This window comes from Oncorhynchus mykiss, chromosome 18, assembly GCF_057628025.1.
Source record: "Oncorhynchus mykiss isolate SJ-2025 chromosome 18, ASM5762802v1, whole genome shotgun sequence".
Lineage (NCBI taxonomy): Eukaryota > Metazoa > Chordata > Actinopteri > Salmoniformes > Salmonidae > Oncorhynchus > Oncorhynchus mykiss.
The window spans coordinates 1,707,501-1,729,425 of record NC_143039.1 but is presented as its reverse complement, the minus strand read 5'-3'; the positions used below and the strand labels follow the sequence as shown (position 1 = coordinate 1,729,425).

Sequence of the window (21,925 nt, the reverse complement as noted above, 5' to 3'; positions counted from 1 at the left end):
CCCCCTGTACATCCTACTATACACTGAGTATAACAACACCTCTCTAATGTTGACCCCCCCCTGTACATCCTACTATACACTGAGTATAACAACACCTCTCTAATGTTGACCCCCCTGTACATCCTACTATACACTGAGTATAACAACACCTCTCTAATGTTGACCCCCCTGTACATCCTACTATACACTGAGTATAACAACACCTCTCTAATGTTAACCCCCCCCTGTACATCCTACTATACACTGAGTATAACAACACCTCTCTAATGTTGCCCCCCCCCCTGTACATCCTACTATACACTGAGTATAACAACACCTCTCTAATGTTGACCCCCCCCTGTACATCCTACTAAACACTGAGTATAACAACACCTCTCTAATGTTGACCCCCCCCTGTACATCCTACTATACACTGAGTATAACAACACCTCTCTAATGTTGACCCCCCCCTGTACATCCTACTATACACTGAGTATAACAACACCTCTCTAATGTTGCCCCCCCCCTGTACATCCTACTATACACTGAGTATAACAACACCTCTCTAATGTTGACCCCCCTGTACATCCTACTATACACTGAGTATAACAACACCTCTCTAATGTTGACCCCCCTGTACATCCTACTATACACTGAGTATAACAACACCTCTCTAATGTTAACCCCCCCCTGTACATCCTACTATACACTGAGTATAACAACACCTCTCTAATGTTGCCCCCCCCCCCTGTACATCCTACTATACACTGAGTATAACAACACCTCTCTAATGTTGACCCCCCCCTGTACATCCTACTAAACACTGAGTATAACAACACCTCTCTAATGTTGACCCCCCCTGTACATCCTACTATACACTGAGTATAACAACACCTCTCTAATGTTGACCCCCCCGTACATCCTACTATACACTGAGTATAACAACACCTCTCTAATGTTGACCCCCCCCCTGTACATCCTACTATACACTGAGTATAACAACACCTCTCTAATGTTGACCCCCCCTGTACATCCTACTATACACTGAGTATAACAACACCTCTCTAATGTTGACCCCCCTGTACATCCTACTATACACTGAGTATAACAACACCTCTCTAATGTTGACCCCCCCTCTATACGCTGACTGAGCAGTTCTTGACACAAACCGGTGACACATCAAGGGGGTGTACTGCCAACTAACCCCACGCTAGCAACGATAGTAGTAGTTAGCTGACTATCTACAATCAACTACGACTTGCTGTTGTGAATGGTGTACCCTAGCTAACGTTAGCGTGCCAGACGATCAAAAAGAGGACTGTTCTCTGAAAATGATTTCCTCGAACCACGAAAGGGGGTGAGTTGAAATGATCCTGGTTGTTTCTAGACGTTACCTCGCTAGCTAACTAAATTAGCAAGCTTTATTACCAGCTGAATCAAGCCACCGAATATGTGAAACAACGCTAATCATTGGACCTACCTACCTACCTACACATACATGCACTAGACTACACAGTGCCTGGCGTCTACTGCCGAACCCTGGTCACCGTCCTTCGTCTTTCCCTCTGAACGGCAGACACACCCAGTCCATGATGTGACTGTAGGTTCAAACCCTGTTCAACGGCACTTCCGTCCTTCGTCTTTCCGTCTGAACGGCAGACACACACAGTCCATGATGTGACTGTAGGTTCGAACCCTGTTCAACGGCACTTCCGTCCTTCGTCTTTCCCTCTGAACGGCAGACACACCCAGTCCATGATGTGACTGTAGGTTCAAACCCTGTTCAACGGCACTTCCGTCCTTCGTCTTTCCCTCTGAACGGCAGACACACACAGTCCATGATGTGACTGTAGGTTCAAACCCTGTTCAACGGCACTTCCGTCCTTCGTCTTTCCCTCTGAACGGCAGACACACACAGTCCATGATGTGACTGTAGGTTCAAACCCTGTTCAACGGCACTTCCGTCCTTCGTCTTTCCCTCTGAACGGCAGACACACCCAGTCCATGTTCCGCGTGTCTGAAGTTATTCAACATCCTTAGTGGAAGTGGGTTTAACAAGTGGCATCAGTAAGGGATCATAGCTTTCACCTGGCATGTCACGGAAAGGGCAGGTGTTCTTAATGTTTAGTCCGCTCAGTGTACAGCCTACTGCCTAATGATGTACAGTAACTAAAGTATCTCAAATATCAATCCATCGTAGGGTCAATTCTGAGTCCGTTTTTTATTTAAGTGAATTTAAATTGTAATTGCTCTCACTTGAATTGAGTAAATAAAAAAACGTCAAACAGTTCATCAGAATGACACAGATTGTTTTCGGCCTCCATCGAGTTTCCCCCCCATAAGACATGCTGACAAGACGCCTCTCGTATCATATCCTTCCATTTCAGACGCAGACGCAGAGCTGATAACGGAACTTGATTCGAGAAATGTTCTGCTTCGCTATTCACAACCGCAGCATTCTACCACTGGCCCACTGGCATCAAGTATGTACCCCTCAGGCCTGGCAGACAGCTGCTCCTCATATTAGGCCTGGCGTATTAGAGAGGGCCTGGCTGTTTGAAATGCCAGAGGGACAGCCAGGGCATGTGTCCACATGGCGAGAAATAGAGGGCTGATACCGACCCGGAGCCACAACGTTCCTGACCGGCTCTGTAGCCAAACGACCCGGAGCCACAACGTTCCTGACGGCTCTGTAGCCAACCGACCCGGAGCCACAACGTTCCTGACGGCTCTGTAGCCAACCGACCCGGAGCCACAACGTTCCTGACGGCTCTGTAGCCAACCGACCCGGAGCCACAACGTTCCTGACGGCTCTGTAACCAACCGACCCAGAGCCATAACGTTCCTGACGGCTCTGTAGCCAACCGACCCAGAGCCACAACGTTCCTGACGGCTCTGTTGCCAACGAACTAAAACACTGCTCTGTTGCCAACTAGCTACAACACTGCTCTGTAACCAACCAACCCAGAGCCACAACGTTCCTGACGGCTCTGTAGCCAACCGACCCGGAGCCACAACGTTCCTGACGTTTCTGTAGCCAACTAGCTACAACACTGCTCTGTAACCAACTAGCTACAACACTGCTCTGTAACCAACTAGCTACAACACTGCTCTGTAACCAACTAGCTACAACACTGCTCTGTAGCCAACTAGCTACAACACTGCTCTGTAACCAACTAGCTACTAGCTACAACACTGCTCTGTAACCAACCGACCCAGAGCCACAACGTTCCTGACGGCTCTGTTGCCAACGAACTAAAACACTGCTCTGTTGCCAACTAGCTACAACACTGCTCTGTAACCAACCAACCCAGAGCCACAACGTTCCTGACGGCTCTGTAGCCAACCGACCCGGAGCCACAACGTTCCTGATGGCTCTGTAGCCAACCGACCCGGAGCCACAACGTTCCTGACGGCTCTGTAGCCAACCGACCCGGAGCCACAACGTTCCTGACGGCTCTGTAGCCAACCGACCCGGAGCCACAACGTTCCTGACGGCTCTGTAGCCAACCGACCCGGAGCCACAACGTTCCTGACGGCTCTGTAGCCAACCGACCCGGAGCCACAACGTTCCTGACGGCTCTGTAGCCAACCGACCCAGAGCCACAACGTTCCTGACGGCTCTGTAGCCAACCGACCCAGAGCCACAACGTTCCTGACGGCTCTGTAGCCAATCGACCCAGAGCCACAACGTTCCTGACGGCTCTGTAGCCAACTAGCTAAAACACTTCTCTGTAGCCAACTAGCTAAAACACTGTTCTGTAACCAACTAGCTACTAGCTAAAACACTGCTCTGTAACCAACTAGCTACTAGCTAAAACACTGCTCTGTAACCAACTAGCCAACTAGCTAAAACACTGCTCTGTAACCAACTAGCTACTAGCTAAAACACTGCTCTGTAACCAACTAGACACTGCTCTGTAACCAACTAGCCAACTAGCTAAAACACTGCTCTGTAACCAACTAGCTAAAACACTGCTCTGTAAACAACTAGCTAAAACACTGCTCTGTAACCAACTAGCTACTAGCTAAAACACTGCTCTGTAACCAACTAGCTACTTGCTACAATACTGCTCTGTAACCAACTAGCTACTAGCTACAATACTGCTCTGTAACCAACTAGCTAAAACACCGCTCTGTAACTAACTAGCTAAAACACTGCTCTATAACCAACTAGCTACTAGCTAAAACACTTCTCTGTAACCAACTAGCTACTAGCTACAACACTGCTCTGTAACTAACTAGCTAAAACACTGCTCTGTAACCAACTAGCTACTAGCTAAAACACTGCTCTGTAACCAACTAGACACTGCTCTGTAACCAACTAGCCAACTAGCTAAAACACTGCTCTGTAACCAACTAGCTAAAACACTGCTCTGTAAACAACTAGCTAAAACACTGCTCTGTAACCAACTAGCTACTAGCTAAAACACTGCTCTGTAACCAACTAGCTACTTGCTACAATACTGCTCTGTAACCAACTAGCTACTAGCTACAATACTGCTCTGTAACCAACTAGCCAACTAGCTAAAACACCGCTCTGTAACTAACTAGCTAAAACACTGCTCTATAACCAACTAGCTACTAGCTAAAACACTTCTCTGTAACCAACTAGCTACTAGCTACAACACTGCTCTGTAACTAACTAGCTAAAACACTGCTCTGTAACCAACTAGCTACAACACTGCTCTGTAACTAACTAGCTAAAACACTACTCTGTAACCAACTAGCTACTAGCCACTAACTAAAACACTGCTCTGTAACCAACTAGCTACTAGCCAACTAACTAAAAAACAACTCTATATCCTACTAGCTACAACACTGCTCTGTAACTAACTAGCCACCACACTGCTCTGTAACCAACTAGTCACCACACTGCTCTGTAACCAACTAGCTACTAGTCACCACACTGCTCTGTAACTAACTAGTTACTAGTCACCACACTGCTCTGTAACCAACTAGTTACTAGTCACCACACTGCTCTGTAACCAACTAGCTACTAGTCACTACACTGTAGACACTCTATTGTCTATTGTAATCTAGTCTCCTATTGTCTATTGTGATCTGGTTTCCTATTGTCTATTGTAATCTGGCCTTCTGTCATGTAGACTCTCCTATTGTCTATTGTAATCTGGTATCCTATTGTAATCTCTATTGTAATCTGGTCTCCTATTGTAATCCTATTGTAATCTAGTCTCCTATTGTCTATTGTAATCTGGTCTCCAATTGTCTATTGTAATCTGGTCTGCTGTCATGTAGACTCTCCTATTGTCTATTGTAATCTGGTCTCCTATTGTAATCCTATTGTAATCCTATTGTAATCTGGTTTGATGTCATGTAGACTCACCTATTACCTATTGTAATCCTATTGTAATCTCTATTGTAATCTGGTCTCCTATTGTCTATTGTAATCTGGTTTGCTGTCTCTCTCCAGACTCTCCTATTGTCTATTGTAATCTAGTCTCCTATTGTCTATTGTAATCTGGTCTCCTATTGTAATCTCTATTGTAATCTGGTCTGCTGTCATGTAGACTCTCCTATTACCTATTGTAATCCTATTGTAATCTCTATTGTAATCTAGTCTCCTATTGTCTATTGTAATCTGGTCTCCTATTGTCTATTGTAATCTGGTCTCCTGTCCTGTAGACTCTCCTATTGTCTATTGTAATCCCTTCCCCCTCGGTCCTCTCTAGGAGTTATCTGTGATGAAGCAGGTTCTGCTCAGTATGAGGTCCAGAAAGACTGACCCCTCCCCCCTCTGTCCTCTCTAGGAGTTATCTGTGATGAAGCAGGTTCTGCTCAGTATGAGGTCCAGAAAGACTGACCCCTCCCCCCTCTGTCCTCTCGCTAGGAGTTATCTGTGATGAAGCAGGTTCTGCTCAGTATGAGGTCCAGAAAGACTGACCCCTCCCCCTTCTGTCCTCTCTAGGAGTTATCTGTGATGAAGCAGGTTCTGCTCAGTATGAGGTCCAGAAAGACTGACCCCTCCCCCCTCTGTCCTCTCTAGGAGTTATCTGTGATGAAGCAGGTTCTGCTCAGTATGAGGTCCAGAAAGACTGAGCCCTCCCCCCTCTGTCCTCTCTAGGAGTTATCTGTGATGAAGCAGGTTCTGCTCAGTATGAGGTCCAGAAAGAATGAGCCCTCCCCCTTCTGTCCTCTCTAGGAGTTATCTGTGATGAAGCAGGTTCTGCTCAGTATGAGGTCCAGAAAGACTGAGCCCTCCCCCCTCTGTCCTCTCTAGGAGTTATCTGTGATGAAGCAGGTTCTGCTCAGTATGAGGTCCAGAAAGAATGAGCCCTCCCCCTTCTGTCCTCTCTAGGAGTTATCTGTGATGAAGCAGGTTCTGCTCAGTATGAGGTCCAGAAAGACTGAGCCCTCCCCCCTCTGTCCTCTCGCTAGGAGTTATCTGTGATGAAGCAGGTTCTGCTCAGTATGAGGTCCAGAAAGACTGAGCCCTCCCCCTTCTGTCCTCTCTAGGAGTTATCTGTGATGAAGCAGGTTCTGCTCAGTATGAGGTCCAGAAAGACTGACCCCCCCCCCCCCCCCTCTGTCCTCTCTAGGAGTTATCTGTGATGAAGCAGGTTCTGCTCAGTATGAGGTCCAGAAAGACTGACCCCTCCCCCCTCTGTCCTCTCGCTAGGAGTTATCTGTGATGAAGCAGGTTCTGCTCAGTATGAGGTCCAGAAAGACTGACCCCTCCCCCCTCTGTCCTCTCGCTAGGAGTTATCTGTGATGAAGCAGGTTCTGCTCAGTATGAGGTCCAGAAAGACTGACCCCTCCCCCCTCCGTCCTCTCTCTAGGAGTTATCTGTGATGAAGCAGGATCTGCTCAGTATGAGGTCCAGAAAGACTGAGCCCTCCCCCCTCTGTCCTCTCGCTAGGAGTTATCTGTGATGAAGCAGGTTCTGCTCAGTATGAGGTCCAGAAAGACTGAGCCCTCCCCCCTCTGTCCTCTCGCTAGGAGTTATCTGTGATGAAGCAGGTTCTGCTCAGTATGAGGTCCAGAAAGACTGACCCCTCCCCCCTCTGTCCTCTATCTAGGAATTATCTGTGATGAAGCAGGTTCTGCTCAGTATGAGGTCCAGAAAGACTGACCCCTCCCCCCTCTGTCCTCTCTAGGAGTTATCTGTGATGAAGCAGGTTCTGCTCAGTATGAGGTCCAGAAAGAATGAGCCCTCCCCCTTCTGTCCTCTCTAGGAGTTATCTGTGATGAAGCAGGTTCTGCTCAGTATGAGGTCCAGAAAGACTGACCCCTCCCCCCTCTGTCCTCTCTAGGAGTTATCTGTGATGAAGCAGGTTCTGCTCAGTATGAGGTCCAGAAAGACTGACCCCTCCCCCCTCTGTCCTCTCTCTAGGAGTTATCTGTGATGAAGCAGGTTCTGCTCAGTATGAGGTCCAGAAAGACTGACCCCTCCCCCCTCTGTCCTCTCGCTAGGAGTTGTCTGTGATGAAGCAGGTTCTGCTCAGTATGAGGTCCAGAAAGACTGACCCCTCCCCCCTCTGTCCTCTCGCTAGGAGTTGTCTGTGATGAAGCAGGTTCTGCTCAGTATGAGGTCCAGAAAGACTGACCCCTCCCCCCTCTGTCCTCTCGCTAGGAGTTGTCTGTGATGAAGCAGGTTCTGCTCAGTATGAGGTCCAGAAAGACTGACCCCTCCCCCCTCTGTCCTCTCGCTAGGAGTTGTCTGTGATGAAGCAGGTTCTGCTCAGTATGAGGTCCAGAAAGACTGACCCCTCCCCCCTCTGTCCTCTCTAGGAGTTATCTGTGATGAAGCAGGTTCTGCTCAGTATGAGGTCCAGAAAGACTGAGCCCTTCCTGGATCCTGACGGGGCTGGGACGGGGCTGGCCTTCAGCAGACCCAAAAACCTCAGCAGAACCACAGAGGAGGATGAGCAGAACCCTCACAGACACAGACCCAAACCCACCGTGTTCGTGAGTGATAACCCTTCACACGCACACCCACACAGATACTGTACACACCCACACAGATACTGTACACACCCACACAGATACTGTACACACCCACACAGATTAACACTGCAGAGCCCTATAGAACCCAATTCCCTATATAGTGCACTACTTTAGACCAGAGTCCTATAGAACCCAATTCCCTATATAGTGCACTACTTTAGACCAGAGTCCTATAGAACCCAATTCCCTATATAGTGCACTACTTTAGACCAGGGCCCTATAGAACCCAATTCCCTATATAGTGCACTACTTTAGACCAGGGCCCTATAGAACCCTATTCCCTATATATAGTGCACTACTTTAGACCAGAGTCCTATAGAACCCAATTCCCTATATAGTGCACTACTTTAGACCAGAGTCCTATAGAACCCAATTCCCTATATAGTGCACTACTTTAGACCAGAGTCCTATAGAACCCAATTCCCTATATAGTGCACTACTTTAGACCAGGGCCCTATAGAACCCAATTCCCTATATAGTGCACTACTTTAGACCAGGGCCCTATAGAACCCTATTCCCTATATATAGTGCACTACTTTAGATCAGGGCCCTATAGAACCCTATTCCCTATATATAGTGCACTACTTTAGACCAGAGCCCTATAGAACCCTATTCCCTATATAGTGCACTACTTTAGATCAGGGCCCTATAGAACCCTATTCTCTATATAGTGCACTACTTTAGACCAAGGCCCTATATAGGGGGACATTTGGGCAACATTTTGGGTGCTATTTGTGATTGTTAACATCCATATCCTCACCAACACCTCCAGTAGACCAGTCCTCCAGTAGACCAACCCTCCAGTAGACCAGTCCTCCTATAGACCAATCCTCCGGTGGACCAATCCGAAAAGTAGATCAGTCCTCCAGTAGACCAACCTTCCGGTAGACCAGTTCTCCAGTAGACCAACCTTCCGGTAGACCAGTTCTCCAGTAGACCAGTCCTCCAGTAGACCAACCCTCCAGTAGACCAGTCCGAAAAGTAGATCAGTCCTCCAGTAGACCCACCCTCCAGTAGACCAACCCTCCAGTAGACCAGTCCTCCAGTAGACCAGTCCTCCAGTAGACCAGTCCTCCAGTAGACCAGTCCTCCAGTAGACCAACCCTCCAGTAGACCAGTCCTCCAGTAGACCAGTCCTCCAGTAGACCAGTCCTCCAGTAGACCAACCCTCCAGTAGACCAGTCCTCCAGTAGACCAGTCCTCCAGTAGACCAGTCCTCCAGTAGATCAACCCTCCAGTAGATCAGTCCTCCAGTAGACCAGTCGTCCAGTAGACAAGCCTTCCAGTCCTCCAGTAGACCAGTCCTCCAGTAGACCAACCCTCCAGTAGACCAACCCTCCAGTAGACCAACCCTCCAGTAGACCAGTCCTCCAGTAGACCAGTAGTCCAGTCCTCCAGTAGACCAACCCTCCAGTAGACCAGTCCTCCAGTAGACCAGTCTTCAAGTAGACCAGTCCTCCAGTAGACCAGTAGTCCAGTCCTCCAGTAGACCAACCCTCCAGTAGACCAGTCCTCCAGTAGACCAGTCTTCAAGTAGACCAGTCCTCCAGTAGACCAGTTCTCCAGTAGACCAGTCCTCCAGTAGACCAGTCCTCCAGTATACCAGTCCTCCAGTATACCAGTCCTCCAGTAGACCAGTCTTCCAGTAGACCAGTCCTCCAGTAGACCAGTCCTCCAGTAGACCAGTCCTCCAGTAGACCAGTCCTCCAGTAGACCAGCCCTCTAGTAGACCAGTCCTCCAGTAGACCAGTCCTCCAGTAGACCAGTCCTCCAGTATACCAGTCCTCCAGTAGACCAGCCCTCTAGTAGACCAGTCCTCCAGTAGACCAGTCCTCCAGTAGACCAGTCCTCCAGTAGACCAGTCTTCCAGTAGACCAGTCTTCCAGTAGACCAGCCCTCTAGTAAGACCAGTCCTCCAGTAGACCAGTCCTCCAGTAGACCAGTCTTCCAGTAGACCAGTCCTCCAGTAGACCAGTCCTCCAGTAGACCAGTCCTCCAGTAGACCAGTCCTCCAGTAGACCAGCCCTCTAGTAGACCAGTCCTCCAGTAGACCAGTCCTCCAGTAGACCAACCTTCCAGTAGACCAGTCCTCCAGTCCTCCAGTAGACCAGTCCTCCAGTAGACCAGTCCTCCAGTAGACCAGTCCTCCAGTATACCAGTCCTCCAGTAGACCAGTCCTCCAGTATACCAGTCCTCCAGTAGACCAGCCCTCTAGTAGACCAGTCTTCCAGTAGACCAGTCTTCCAGTAGACCAGCCCTCTAGTAAGACCAGTCCTCCGGTAGACCAGTCCTCCAGTAGACCAGTCCTCCAGTAGACCAGTCTTCCAGTAGACCAGTCCTCCAGTAGACCAGTCCTCCAGTAGACCAGTCCTCCAGTAGACCAGCCCTCTAGTAGACCAGTCCTCCAGTAGACCAGTCCTCCAGTAGACCAACCTTCCAGTAGACCAGTCCTCCAGTCCTCCAGTAGACCAGTCCTCCAGTAGACCAGTTCTCCAGTAGACCAGTCCTCCAGTAGACCAGTCCTCCAGTATACCAGTCCTCCAGTATACCAGTCCTCCAGTATACCAGTCCTCCAGTAGACCAGTCTTCCAGTAGACCAGTCCTCCAGTAGACCAGTCCTCCAGTAGACCAACCCTCCAGTAGAGGTGACTTCCGCATCCAATTTGTTATTGTTGAGTAATACAAAGCTCAATGCATCACCAGCCGTATTACAAATAAGGTGACATTTCCCCTGGACTGACTCATGTTCTCTCTCTCTCTTCCAGACCAATAAGGAAGCTCCTGGATGGTACAGGAAAGTCAAGTTCCCACCTGAATGACCAATGGCCTTGCAGGTGGTGCAGATGGGATGTGTGTGGACACTCCGTACTGGTTTTATTGACTGTATTGGTAATAGTTTATATGTGTATGTTGTGCTGTACTGTTGGAATCGGTTGGCTTGCTATGTTTTATATAAACATCTTTCAAAACTACACTCTACTCGTCTTCACATTTCTGTTTTGCTTGGCATTGACCCTAGCCGTGACCCTAGCCCTCCTCCTGAATCAACCCTGACCCTAGAGGTGACCCTAGCCCTGACCCTAGCCCTGACCTTAGCCCTGACCTTAGCCCTGACCCTAGCCCTGACCCTAGCCCTCCTCCTGAATCAACCCTAGAGGTGACCCTAGCCCTGACCCTAGGGGTGTCCCTAGCCCTGACCCTAGCGGTGACCCTAGCCGTGACCCTAGCCCTGACCTTAGCCCTGACCCTAGCCCTGACCCTAGCCGTGACCCTAGCCCTGACCCTAGCCGTGACCCTAGCCCTGACCTTAGCCCTGACCCTAGCCCTGACCTTAGCCCTGACCCTGACTGTTAGTCATCTAGTAGAGGGGACAGCAGCTCAGGCAGTAGTTTGACTGTTAGTCATCTAGTAGAGGGGACAGCAGTCATCTAGTAGAGGGGACAGCAGTCATCTAGTAGAGGGGACAGCAGCTCAGACAGTAGTTTGACTGTTAGTCATCTAGTAGAGGGGACAGCAGTCATCTAGTAGAGGGGACAGCAGTCATCTAGTAGAGGGGACAGCAGTCATCTAGTAGAGGGGACAGCAGCTCAGACAGTAGTTTGACTGTTAGTCATCTAGTAGAGGGGACAGCAGTCATCTAGTAGAGGGGACAGCAGCTCAGACAGTAGTTTGACTGTTAGTCATCTAGTAGAGGGGACAGCAGTCATCTAGTAGAAGGGACAGCAGCTCAGACAGTAGTTTGACTGTTAGTCATCTAGTAGAGGGGACAGCAGTCATCTAGTAGAGGGGACAGCAGTCATCTAGTAGAGGGGACAGCAGCTCAGACAGTAGTTTGACTGTTAGTCATCTAGTAGAGGGGACAGCAGTCATCTAGTAGAGGGGACAGCAGTCATCTAGTAGAGGGGACAGCAGTCATCTAGTAGAGGGGACAGCAGCTCAGACAGTAGTTTGACTGTTAGTCATCTAGTAGAGGGGACAGCAGTCATCTAGTAGAGGGGACAGCAGTCATCTAGTAGAAGGGACAGCAGCTCAGACAGTAGTTTGACTGTTAGTCATCTAGTAGAGGGGACAGCAGTCATCTAGTAGAGGGGACAGCAGTCATCTAGTAGAGGGGACAGCAGCTCAGACAGTAGTTTGACTGTTAGTCATCTAGTAGAGGGGACAGCAGTCATCTAGTAGAGGGGACAGCAGTCATCTAGTAGAGGGGACAGCAGTCATCTAGTAGAGGGGACAGCAGCTCAGACAGTAGTTTGACTGTTAGTCATCTAGTAGAGGGGACAGCAGTCATCTAGTAGAGGGGACAGCAGTCATCTAGTAGAAGGGACAGCAGCTCAGACAGTAGTTTGACTGTTAGTCATCTAGTAGAGGGGACAGCAGTCATCTAGTAGAGGGGACAGCAGTCATCTAGTAGAGGGGACAGCAGCTCAGACAGTAGTTTGACTGTTAGTCATCTAGTAGAGGGGACAGCAGCTCAGACAGTAGTTTGACTGTTAGTCATCTCGTAGAGGGGACAGCAGTCATCTAGTAGAGGGGACAGCAGTCATCTCGTAGAGGGGACAGCAGTCATCTAGTAGAGGGGACAGCAGTCATCTCGTAGAGGGGACAGCAGTCATCTAGTAGAGGGGACAGCAGTCATCTAGTAGAGGGGACAGCAGTCATCTAGTAGAGGGGACAGCAGTCATCTAGTAGAGGGGACAGCAGTCATCTAGTAGAGGGGACAGCAGTCATCTAGTAGAGGGGACAGCAGCTCAGGCAGTAGTTTGACTGTTAGTCATCTAGTAGAGGGGACAGCAGCTCAGACAGTAGTTTGACTGTTAGTCATCTAGTAGAGGGGACAGCAGTCATCTAGTAGAGGGGACAGCAGCTCAGACAGTAGTTTGACTGTTAGTCATCTAGTAGAGGGGACAGCAGTCATCTAGTAGAGGGGACAGCAGTCATCTAGTAGAGGGGACAGCAGTCATCTAGTAGAGGGGACAGCAGCTCAGACAGTAGTTTGACTGTTAGTCATCTAGTAGAGGGGACAGCAGCTCAGGCAGTAGTTTGACTGTTAGTCATCTAGTAGAGGGGACAGCAGTCATCTCGTAGAGGGGACAGCAGCTCAGGCAGTAGCTCCTCCTCCTCTCCGCTATTTGATTTGTTAGACGAAAGGCAAGAAGGCATTGGCTTTAAAAATAGAAATGGTAGGCATACCTTGATGTTTTCAGACTCATGACTCTTATCGGTGTCATATTATTGAGCCCGTCTGTCCGCCTGAATTGCTTAAATTACTCCCTCCCTCCCTCCCTCCTCTCAATGTTCCTTTCTTTCTATGTTTCTGAGCTTAGCATCCATTCCAGAACATTCTGTGTATTGGTGGTGAATGATCATTAACTTATTCTGTGTATTGGTGGTGAAGGATCGTTAACTCTTTCTGTGTATTGGTGGTGAAGGATCGTTAACTCTTTCTGTGTATTGGAGGTGAAGGATCGTTAACTCTTTCTGTGTATTGGTGGTGAAGGATCGTTAACTCTTTCTGTTTATTGGTGGTGAAGGATCGTTAAGTCTTTCTGTGTATTGGTGGTGAAGGATCGTTAACTCTTTCTGTGTATTGGAGGTGAAGGATCGTTAACTCTTTCTGTTTATTGGTGGTGAAGGATCGTTAACTCTTTCTGTGTATTGGAGGTGAAGGATCGTTAACTCTTTCTGTTTATTGGTGGTGAAGGATCGTTAACTCTTTCTGTGTATTGGAGGTGAAGGATCGTTAACTTATTCTGTGTATTGGTGGTGAAGGATCGTTTTGAAATGAATATGGTCTGTGCCAGTCGGGTAGCAACTTTGGGTTTATGGCGACCTCCCTGGTCCACTCCCCTCCTAGACTTCTGCAGTCCCTGGTCAGCGGTTCCATCACCCTGGTCCACTCCCCTCCTAGACTTCTGCAGTCCCTAAGATGTGTGCATGAAAACAGCCTGTTCCATCACCCTGGTCGGCTGTTCCATCACCTTGGTCGGCGGTTCCATCCCCCTGGTCCACTCCCCTCCTAGACTTCTGCAGTCCCTAAGATGTGTGCATGAAAACAGCCTGTTCCATCACCCTGGTCGGCGGTTCCATCACCCTGGTCGGCTGTTCCATCACCCCGGTCGGCAGTTCCATCACCCTGGTCGGCGGTTCCATCACCCTGGTCGGCGGTTCCATCACCCTGGTCGGCTGTTCCATCACCCAGGTCGGCAGTTCCATCACCCAGGTCGGAAGTTCCATCACCCCGGTCGGCGGTTCCATCACCCTTGTCGGCGGTTCCATCTCCCTTGTCGGCGGGTCCATCACCGTGGTCGGTGGGTCCATCACCCTGGTCAGCGGTCCATCACCCTGGTCAGCGGGTTTATCACCCTGGTCAGCGGTTACATCACCCTGGTCAGCGGGTTTATCACCCTGGTCAGCGGGTTTATCACCCTGGTCAGCGGTTCCATCACCCTGGTCAGCGGTCCATCACCCTGGTCGGTGGGTTTATCACCCTGGTCAGCGGGTCCATCACCCTGGTCAGCGGTTTATCACCCTGGTCAGCGGTTACATCACCCTGGTCAGCGGTTACATCACCCTGGTAAGCGGGTTTATCACCCTGGTCAGCGGGTTTATCACCCTGGTCAGCGGTTACATCACCCTGGTCAGCGGTTACATCACCCTGGTCAGCGGGTTTATCACCCTGGTCAGCGGGTTTATCACCCTGGTGAGCGGTTACATCACCCTGGTCAGCGGTTACATCACCCTGGTCAGCGGGTTTATCACCCTGGTCAGCGGGTCCATCACCCTGGTCAGCGGTGCATCACCCTGGTCAGCGGTCCATCACCCTGGTCAGCGGGTCCATCACCCTGGTCAGCGGTCCATCACCCTGGTCAGCGGGTTTATCACCCTGGTCAGCGGGTTACATCACCCTGGTCAGTGGGTCCATCACCCTGGTCAGCGGTCCATCACCCTGGTCGGTGGGTTTATCACCCTGGTCAGCGGGTCCATCACCCTGGTCAGCGGTTTATCACCCTGGTCAGCGGTTACATCACCCTGGTCAGCGGTTACATCACCCTGGTAAGCGGGTTTATCACCCTGGTCAGCGGGTTTATCACCCTGGTCAGCGGTTACATCACCCTGGTCAGCGGTTACATCACCCTGGTCAGCGGGTTTATCACCCTGGTCAGCGGTTACATCACCCTGGTCAGCGGTTACATCACCCTGGTCAGCGGTGCATCACCCTGGTCAGCGGTCCATCACCCTGGTCAGCGGGTCCATCACCCTGGTCAGCGGTCCATCACCGTGGTCGGTGGGTCCATCACCCTGGTCAGCGGTCCATCACCCTGGTCAGCGGGTTTATCACCCTGGTCAGCGGTTACATCACCCTGGTCAGCGGGTTTATCACCCTGGTCAGCGGGTTTATCACCCTGGTCAGCGGGTTTATCACCCTGGTCAGCGGGTTTATCACCCTGGTCAGCGGTTACATCACCCTGGTCAGCGGTTACATCACCCTGGTCAGCGGTTACATCACCCTGGTCAGTGGGTCCATCACCCTGGTCAGCGGTCCATCACCCTGGTCGGTGGGTTTATCACCCTGGTCAGCGGTTACATCACCCTGGTCAGCGGTTACATCACCCTGGTCAGCGGTTACATCACCCTGGTCAGTGGGTCCATCACCCTGGTCAGCGGTTACATCACCCTGGTCAGCGGGTTTATCACCCTGGTCAGCGGTTACATCACCCTGGTCAGCGGTTACATCACCCTGGTCAGCGGTTACATCACCCTGGTCAGCGGGTTTATCACCCTGGTCAGCGGGTTTATCACCCTGGTCAGCGGTTACATCACCCTGGTCAGTGGGTTTATCACCCTGGTCAGCGGGTTTATCACCCTGGTCAGCGGTTACATCACCCTGGTCAGCGGGTCCATCACCCTGGTCAGCGGTTACATCACCCTGGTCAGCGGTTACATCACCCTGGTCAGCGGTTTCATCACCCTGGTCAGCGGGTTTATCACCCTGGTCAGCGGGTTTATCACCCTGGTCAGCGGTTACATCACCCTGGTCAGCGGTTACATCACCCTGGTCAGCGGTTACATCACCCTGGTCAGCGGTTACATCACCCTGGTCAGCGGTTACATCACCCTGGTCAGCGGTTACATCACCCTGGTCAGCGGTTACATCACCCTGGTCAGCGGTTACATCACCCTGGTCAGCGGTTACATCACCCTGGTCAGCGGTTACATCACCCTGGTCAGCGGGTTTATCACCCTGGTCAGCGGGTTTATCACCCTGGTCAGCGGGTTTATCACCCTGGTCAGCTGGTTTATCACCCTGGTCAGCGGTTACATCACCCTGGTCAGCGGGTTTATCACCCTGGTCAGCGGTTACATCACCCTGGTCAGCGGTTACATCACCCTGGTCAGCGGTTACATCACCCTGGTCAGCGGTTACATCACCCTGGTCAGCGGTTACATCACCCTGGTCAGCGGTTACATCACCCTGGTCAGCGGTTACATCACCCTGGTCAGCGGTTACATCACCCTGGTCAGCGGTTACATCACCCTGGTCAGCGGTTACATCACCCTGGTCAGCGGGTTTATCACCCTGGTCAGCGGGTTTATCACCCTGGTCAGCGGGTTTATCACCCTGGTCAGCTGGTTTATCACCCTGGTCAGCGGTTACATCACCCTGGTCAGCGGGTTTATCACCCTGGTCAGCGGTTACATCACCCTGGTCAGCGGTTACATCACCCTGGTCAGCGGGTTTATCACCCTGGTCAGCGGTTACATCACCCTGGTCAGCGGTTACATCACCCTGGTCAGCGGTTACATCACCCTGGTCAGCGGGTCCATCACCCTGGTCAGCGGTTTATCACCCTGGTCAGCGGTTACATCACCCTGGTCAGCGGTTACATCACCCTGGTCAGCGGTTACATCACCCTGGTCAGCGGTTACATCACCCTGGTCAGCGGTTACATCACCCTGGTCAGCGGGTTTATCACCCTGGTCAGCGGGTTTATCACCCTGGTCAGCGGGTTTATCACCCTGGTCAGCGGTTACATCACCCTGGTCAGCGGTTACATCACCCTGGTCAGCGGGTTTATCACCCTGGTCAGCGGGTTTATCACCCTGGTCAGCTGGTTACATCACCCTGGTCAGCGGTTACATCACCCTGGTCAGCGGTTACATCACCCTGGTCAGCGGGTTTATCACCCTGGTCAGCGGGTTTATCCCCCTGGTCAGCTGGTTTATCACCCTGGTCAGCGGTTACATCACCCTGGTCAGCGGGTCCATCACCCTGGTCAGCGGTTACATCACCCTGGTCAGCGGTTACATCACCCTGGTCAGCGGTTTCATCACCCTGGTCAGCGGGTTTATCACCCTGGTCAGCGGGTTTATCACCCTGGTCAGCGGTTACATCACCCTGGTCAGCGGGTTTATCACCCTGGTCAGCGGTTACATCACCCTGGTCAGCGGTTACATCACCCTGGTCAGCGGTTACATCACCCTGGTCAGCGGTTACATCACCCTGGTCAGCGGGTTTATCACCCTGGTCAGCGGGTTTATCACCCTGGTCAGCGGTTACATCACCCTGGTCAGCGGGTTTATCACCCTGGTCAGCGGTTACATCACCCTGGTCAGTGGGTTTATCACCCTGGTCAGCGGGTTTATCACCCTGGTCAGCTGGTTTATCACCCTGGTCAGCGGTTACATCACCCTGGTCAGCGGTTACATCACCCTGGTCAGCGGGTTTATCACCCTGGTCAGCGGGTTTATCACCCTGGTCAGCGGTTACATCACCCTGGTCAGCGGTTACATCACCCTGGTCAGCGGTTACATCACCCTTGTCAGCGGGTTTATCACCCTGGTCAGCGGGTTTATCACCCTGGTCAGCGGGTTTATCACCCTGGTCAGCGGTTACATCACCCTGGTCAGCGGGTTTATCACCCTGGTCAGCGGTTACATCACCCTGGTCAGCGGTTACATCACCCTGGTCAGCGGTTACATCACCCTGGTCAGCGGGTCCATCACCCTGGTCCGCGGTTACATCACCCTGGTCAGCGGTTACATCACCCTGGTCAGCGGGTTTATCACCCTGGTCAGCGGGTTTATCACCCTGGTCAGCGGGTTTATCACCCTGGTCAGCTGGTTTATCACCCTGGTCAGCCAATCACTTTCTGAACTAGTTCTAGTTTTAACAATGAACCTTGAAAATACCTTCAATATAAAAAATATGTATGACGTAAACTTCTGAGAAGAATCATTCAGAATATGAATAAATTAAGGGATGAAAATAAACGTGTCGACTATAGTTTAATATTCCCAGTAGAGGCACATTCCACAGAATGTACATACATTCTACATGCTTCTACACCTGCAATGCTTGCTGTTTGGGGTTTTAGGCTGGGTTTCTGTACAGCACTTTGAGATATCAGCTGATGTACGAAGGGCTATATAAATAATTTTGATTTGATTTGATGTGATAAATAAAAAATGATTTTATTTGGTGTTGATAGAAAATGTTCTTGAAGCACAGGGAGGGAACCCTGTGAAATGATGCAGGTCAAAGCTTGAGAACACGAACCATGGTGAGTATAAGGATAATAATGAGCGTTCCTTGGTATGTGTGTAACCTAGCTACATATTTAGTAAACGGGGCTTTAGGGAGAGAGAAGCCCTCTGTGAAGGGGTCTCGGTGCCGGGGAGCTGTTTACTGTTGTTGTACAAAAGGCTTTTTGACGGTGTGTGAGGCGTTCTGTTCTGTCTTATTTGTTGGCCACGCCCTGCCTCTTTTTTTTTGAAACACTAAACCGACTGAACCTGCCCCACGCCCGCCTCGCTTCCTCTCATCGCATGAGTTGACATGGATAGAAAAGAGCAGAAGCTTTGAACTATCCCAACAGACTCCAGTCTTACCGAACCGAGACCAAGTGGATAACCCAGTCAGACGAGATCGCTAATTAGACTGCACACAGGCTTGAATAATAATACATCGCTACAGTCAGTCCTCTCATGCACCGTCCCGTTTCATCTGTCGCCTCTGTCGTTATTATATGATTATTATTGCGGCCGCTCGCACCTTGTTATTCCGGTGGGGAGTAAATCTATATGGCCGCGACGCTGATCACGATGAGCGCTGGGACCGGGACCGGACAGGACGAGATGTTCTACACCCTGCTCAAGCCCATGCTTTCGGAAGGCTTCCCGGCCGAGGAGTCGGCTCTGTTCGGTTTCGATACCAAGAACCTACTGACGGAAAGGAGTGGACAGAGTGAATACGCGCACCAGGTAATGTAGTTTGTCAGTGTTGAGATGTTCTCCCCGGTGTAGGCTATTCTTTATCTCAGAATGGGCGAGGTTGGTTGGCATGTTGCAAAGCACTAAGGCTGTTCGTTTTGCTGTGATGTGGGGAATTCTATAGTATTGTAAAAAATGTAGAGGAGATTGGCGCTTTAATGGTGCGTAATAATAACGTCTCCTGATGTTGTTATGGTCGTAAGTATTTTATCATTCGATGTGTAGGCCTATGGGTCGGGACACAGCAGGAAGATTACATGATTGGGAACGAGAGACATCGTCGGAACGGCAGGTATCCTAGTGGTTAGAGTGTTGGACTAGTAACTGAAAGGTTGCTGGATTGAATCTATCGTTCTGCCCCTGAACAGGCAGTTAACCCACTGTTCCTAGGCCGTCATTGTAAATAAGAATTTGTTCTTAACTGACTTGCCTAGTTTAAAAAAAATAGCAAGACGCATTTAGCTCATAGTTCATTGGAACTGGTAGGACAGGCAGCTATGCCAGACAGTGCCAGTTGCTCACACGCTCACAATTGGTTTCTTGGCTACCATTCCCATCAACAACTGACTCCGTACGATCCCATCTACTCTCTAACGCACGGTGCGGAGTCCGGACCCAACCCGATATAGTAGGTAGAAACTTCCCAGCAATGTCGACAGACAGACAGGCCGACCGCCTTAATCGGAACACTTGTGGCAGATATACATGACCAGTTAACAGCTGGACGATCTAAACGACAGAAATAGAAAAGCTTTCCTTCAGCCAGCAAGCCATTGCGTAAAGAACAGGACAGAGCAGTTACTTTGCGGGACAGGAGAAGCACCAACAAGGGAGGGTGTTTTTTCCTTGCCAATGTCCATTAAACCATTTCCTCCATTAGTTGGATGATCTTTAATGAGTGATTTATGTGGAGCCTGAATAGTATTTATTATGGTGTGTGTGTGTAGTTTTTCTCCTGAGTAGAGGGAATGGAGAGAGAGAGAGAGTCAGGTTCATTCCTTCATCATGACCACCTGTCAGTAGGCTGCTGTCCCAAATGGCACCCTATTCCCTATGTAGTGCACTACTTTTACCCCAAAGTTAATGGCACCCTATTCCCTATGTAGTGCACTACTTTTAACCCGAAGTTAATGGCAACCCTATTCCCTATGTAGTGCACTACTTTTAACCCGAAGTTAATGGCAACCCTATTCCCTATGTAGTGCACTACTTTTAACCCGAAGTTAATGGCAACCCTATTCCCTATGTAGTGCACTAGTTTTAATCACAGCCCTGTGGGTGCCGTTTGGGAAGCAGATAGTGCCTGTTTAAAGCCCTCTGGTCTGGTTGGTGTGTGTACAGTTTACAGCTGAGGGGGGAATGTGACAGCAGCTCACTGAAGGCTACTTGATAAATGTCTGCCTGGTGACTCTGTCTGTCCTATCAGACATTACTACCGGACTCCTCATCCCACTGGCCACCACATAGTTTCAGCATGACACAGTCAAACACTGGTTCTGAACTCTTAATAAATGGACTATACAGATGTAGTATCTTAATTTGATCACTCTTTTCTTGCGGAGAATTTCCCCCTGCATCGATAAACCCATACTACTAACACACAATTATATTTTACAGTATTGCACTTTTTCCACGTAGTCTACTTTTCTGGCCCGCTAATAGCCTATCGACCAATCACGTAACATTATGGACTAAACGTTCAGATCCTATTGCTGCAGGATTATTTTGCTGTGACAATATAGGTCAAATTATGATCCTCCATCTGTATGAGGTTTGACATATTATTTAATTATTAATTATTTATTTAATAGAAATCAGACTTTGTTTTTTTATTTTATTTGATTCAACATGATATTGTAAATAATAAAACAAAATGAAAATGACATGGACACAAATGATGGGACCCTTCAACCTCATATTTTGTGCCACAACCTTCAGAGGTAATCACTGCAATCAAATGTTCTCTGTAGCTCTCAGTGAGACTCCTGCACCTGTTAACAGGTAGTTTGGCCCGCTCTTCCTGAGCAAACTGCTCCAGCTGTCTCAGGTTTGATGGATGCCTTCTGCACCTGTTAACAGGTAGTTTGGCCCGCTCTTCCTGAGCAAACTGCTCCAGCTGTCTCAGGTTTGATGGGTGACTCCTGCACCTGTTAACAGGTAGTTCGGCCCGCTCTTCCTGAGCAAACTGCTCCAGCTGTCTCAGGTTTGATGGGTGACTCCTGCACCTGTTAACAGGTAGTTCGGCCCGCTCTTCCTGAGCAAACTGCTCCAGCTGTCTCAGGTTTGATGGATGCCTTCTCCAGACTGTAGGATTCAGATCAGGACTCATTAGAAGGCCTCTCCAGACTGTAGGATTCAGATCAGGACTCATTAGAAGGCCTCTCCAGACTGTAGGATTCAGATCAGGACTCATTAGAGGGCCTCTCCATAATAATGTTTTGTTGTAATCCATTCTATGGATGTGTTTAACTGTGTGTTTTGGGTTGTTCATCTTGTTGGACGAAACCTGCGACTGAGACAGAGATTTCTCACACTGGGCAGTACGTTTCGCTCCAGAATGCCTTGGATCGTCTTGAGATTTCATTGCGTCCTGCACAGATTCAAGGCACCCTGTGCCAGGCGCAACACAGCAGCCCCAACACATAACCCAGCCTCCTCCATGTTTCACTGTAGGAGTGGTGGTCTTTTCTTTAAAAACATAATTTCT

The 21,925-nt window shown here is 49.9% G+C and overlaps 2 protein-coding genes across 4 annotated transcripts in view; both read left to right on the top strand.

Annotated features, from left to right (window-relative positions):
- The window catches only part of LOC149975343 (progesterone-induced-blocking factor 1-like), a 65,812-nt gene extending 54,893 nt beyond the window's left edge, over positions 1 to 10,919 (top strand). For 2 of the 3 annotated variants that reach the window (XR_016488223.1, XM_090206913.1), the window contains 2 exons: positions 7,732 to 7,908; positions 10,713 to 10,919. Coding sequence is in view for 2 of the 3 variants with exons in the window: in XM_090206913.1 (XP_090063039.1) it covers positions 7,732 to 7,908; positions 10,713 to 10,766 (231 nt within the window). In the remaining variant the exon portion in view is untranslated. Of the gene's footprint in view, positions 1 to 5,672; positions 5,809 to 7,731; positions 7,909 to 10,712 lie in introns of those variants that run through there. The other variant, XM_090206914.1, reaches the window with a different exon arrangement.
- A 7,679-nt stretch (positions 10,920 to 18,598) lies between these two features.
- Positions 18,599 to 21,925, top strand: part of LOC149975342 (Krueppel-like factor 5) — a 28,260-nt gene continuing 24,933 nt past the window's right edge. Inside the window, exon 1 of the mRNA XM_090206912.1 lies at positions 18,599 to 19,209. Coding sequence (XP_090063038.1) covers positions 19,030 to 19,209 — 180 coding nt within the window. The 5' untranslated portion in view covers positions 18,599 to 19,029. The remainder of the gene's footprint in view (positions 19,210 to 21,925) is intronic.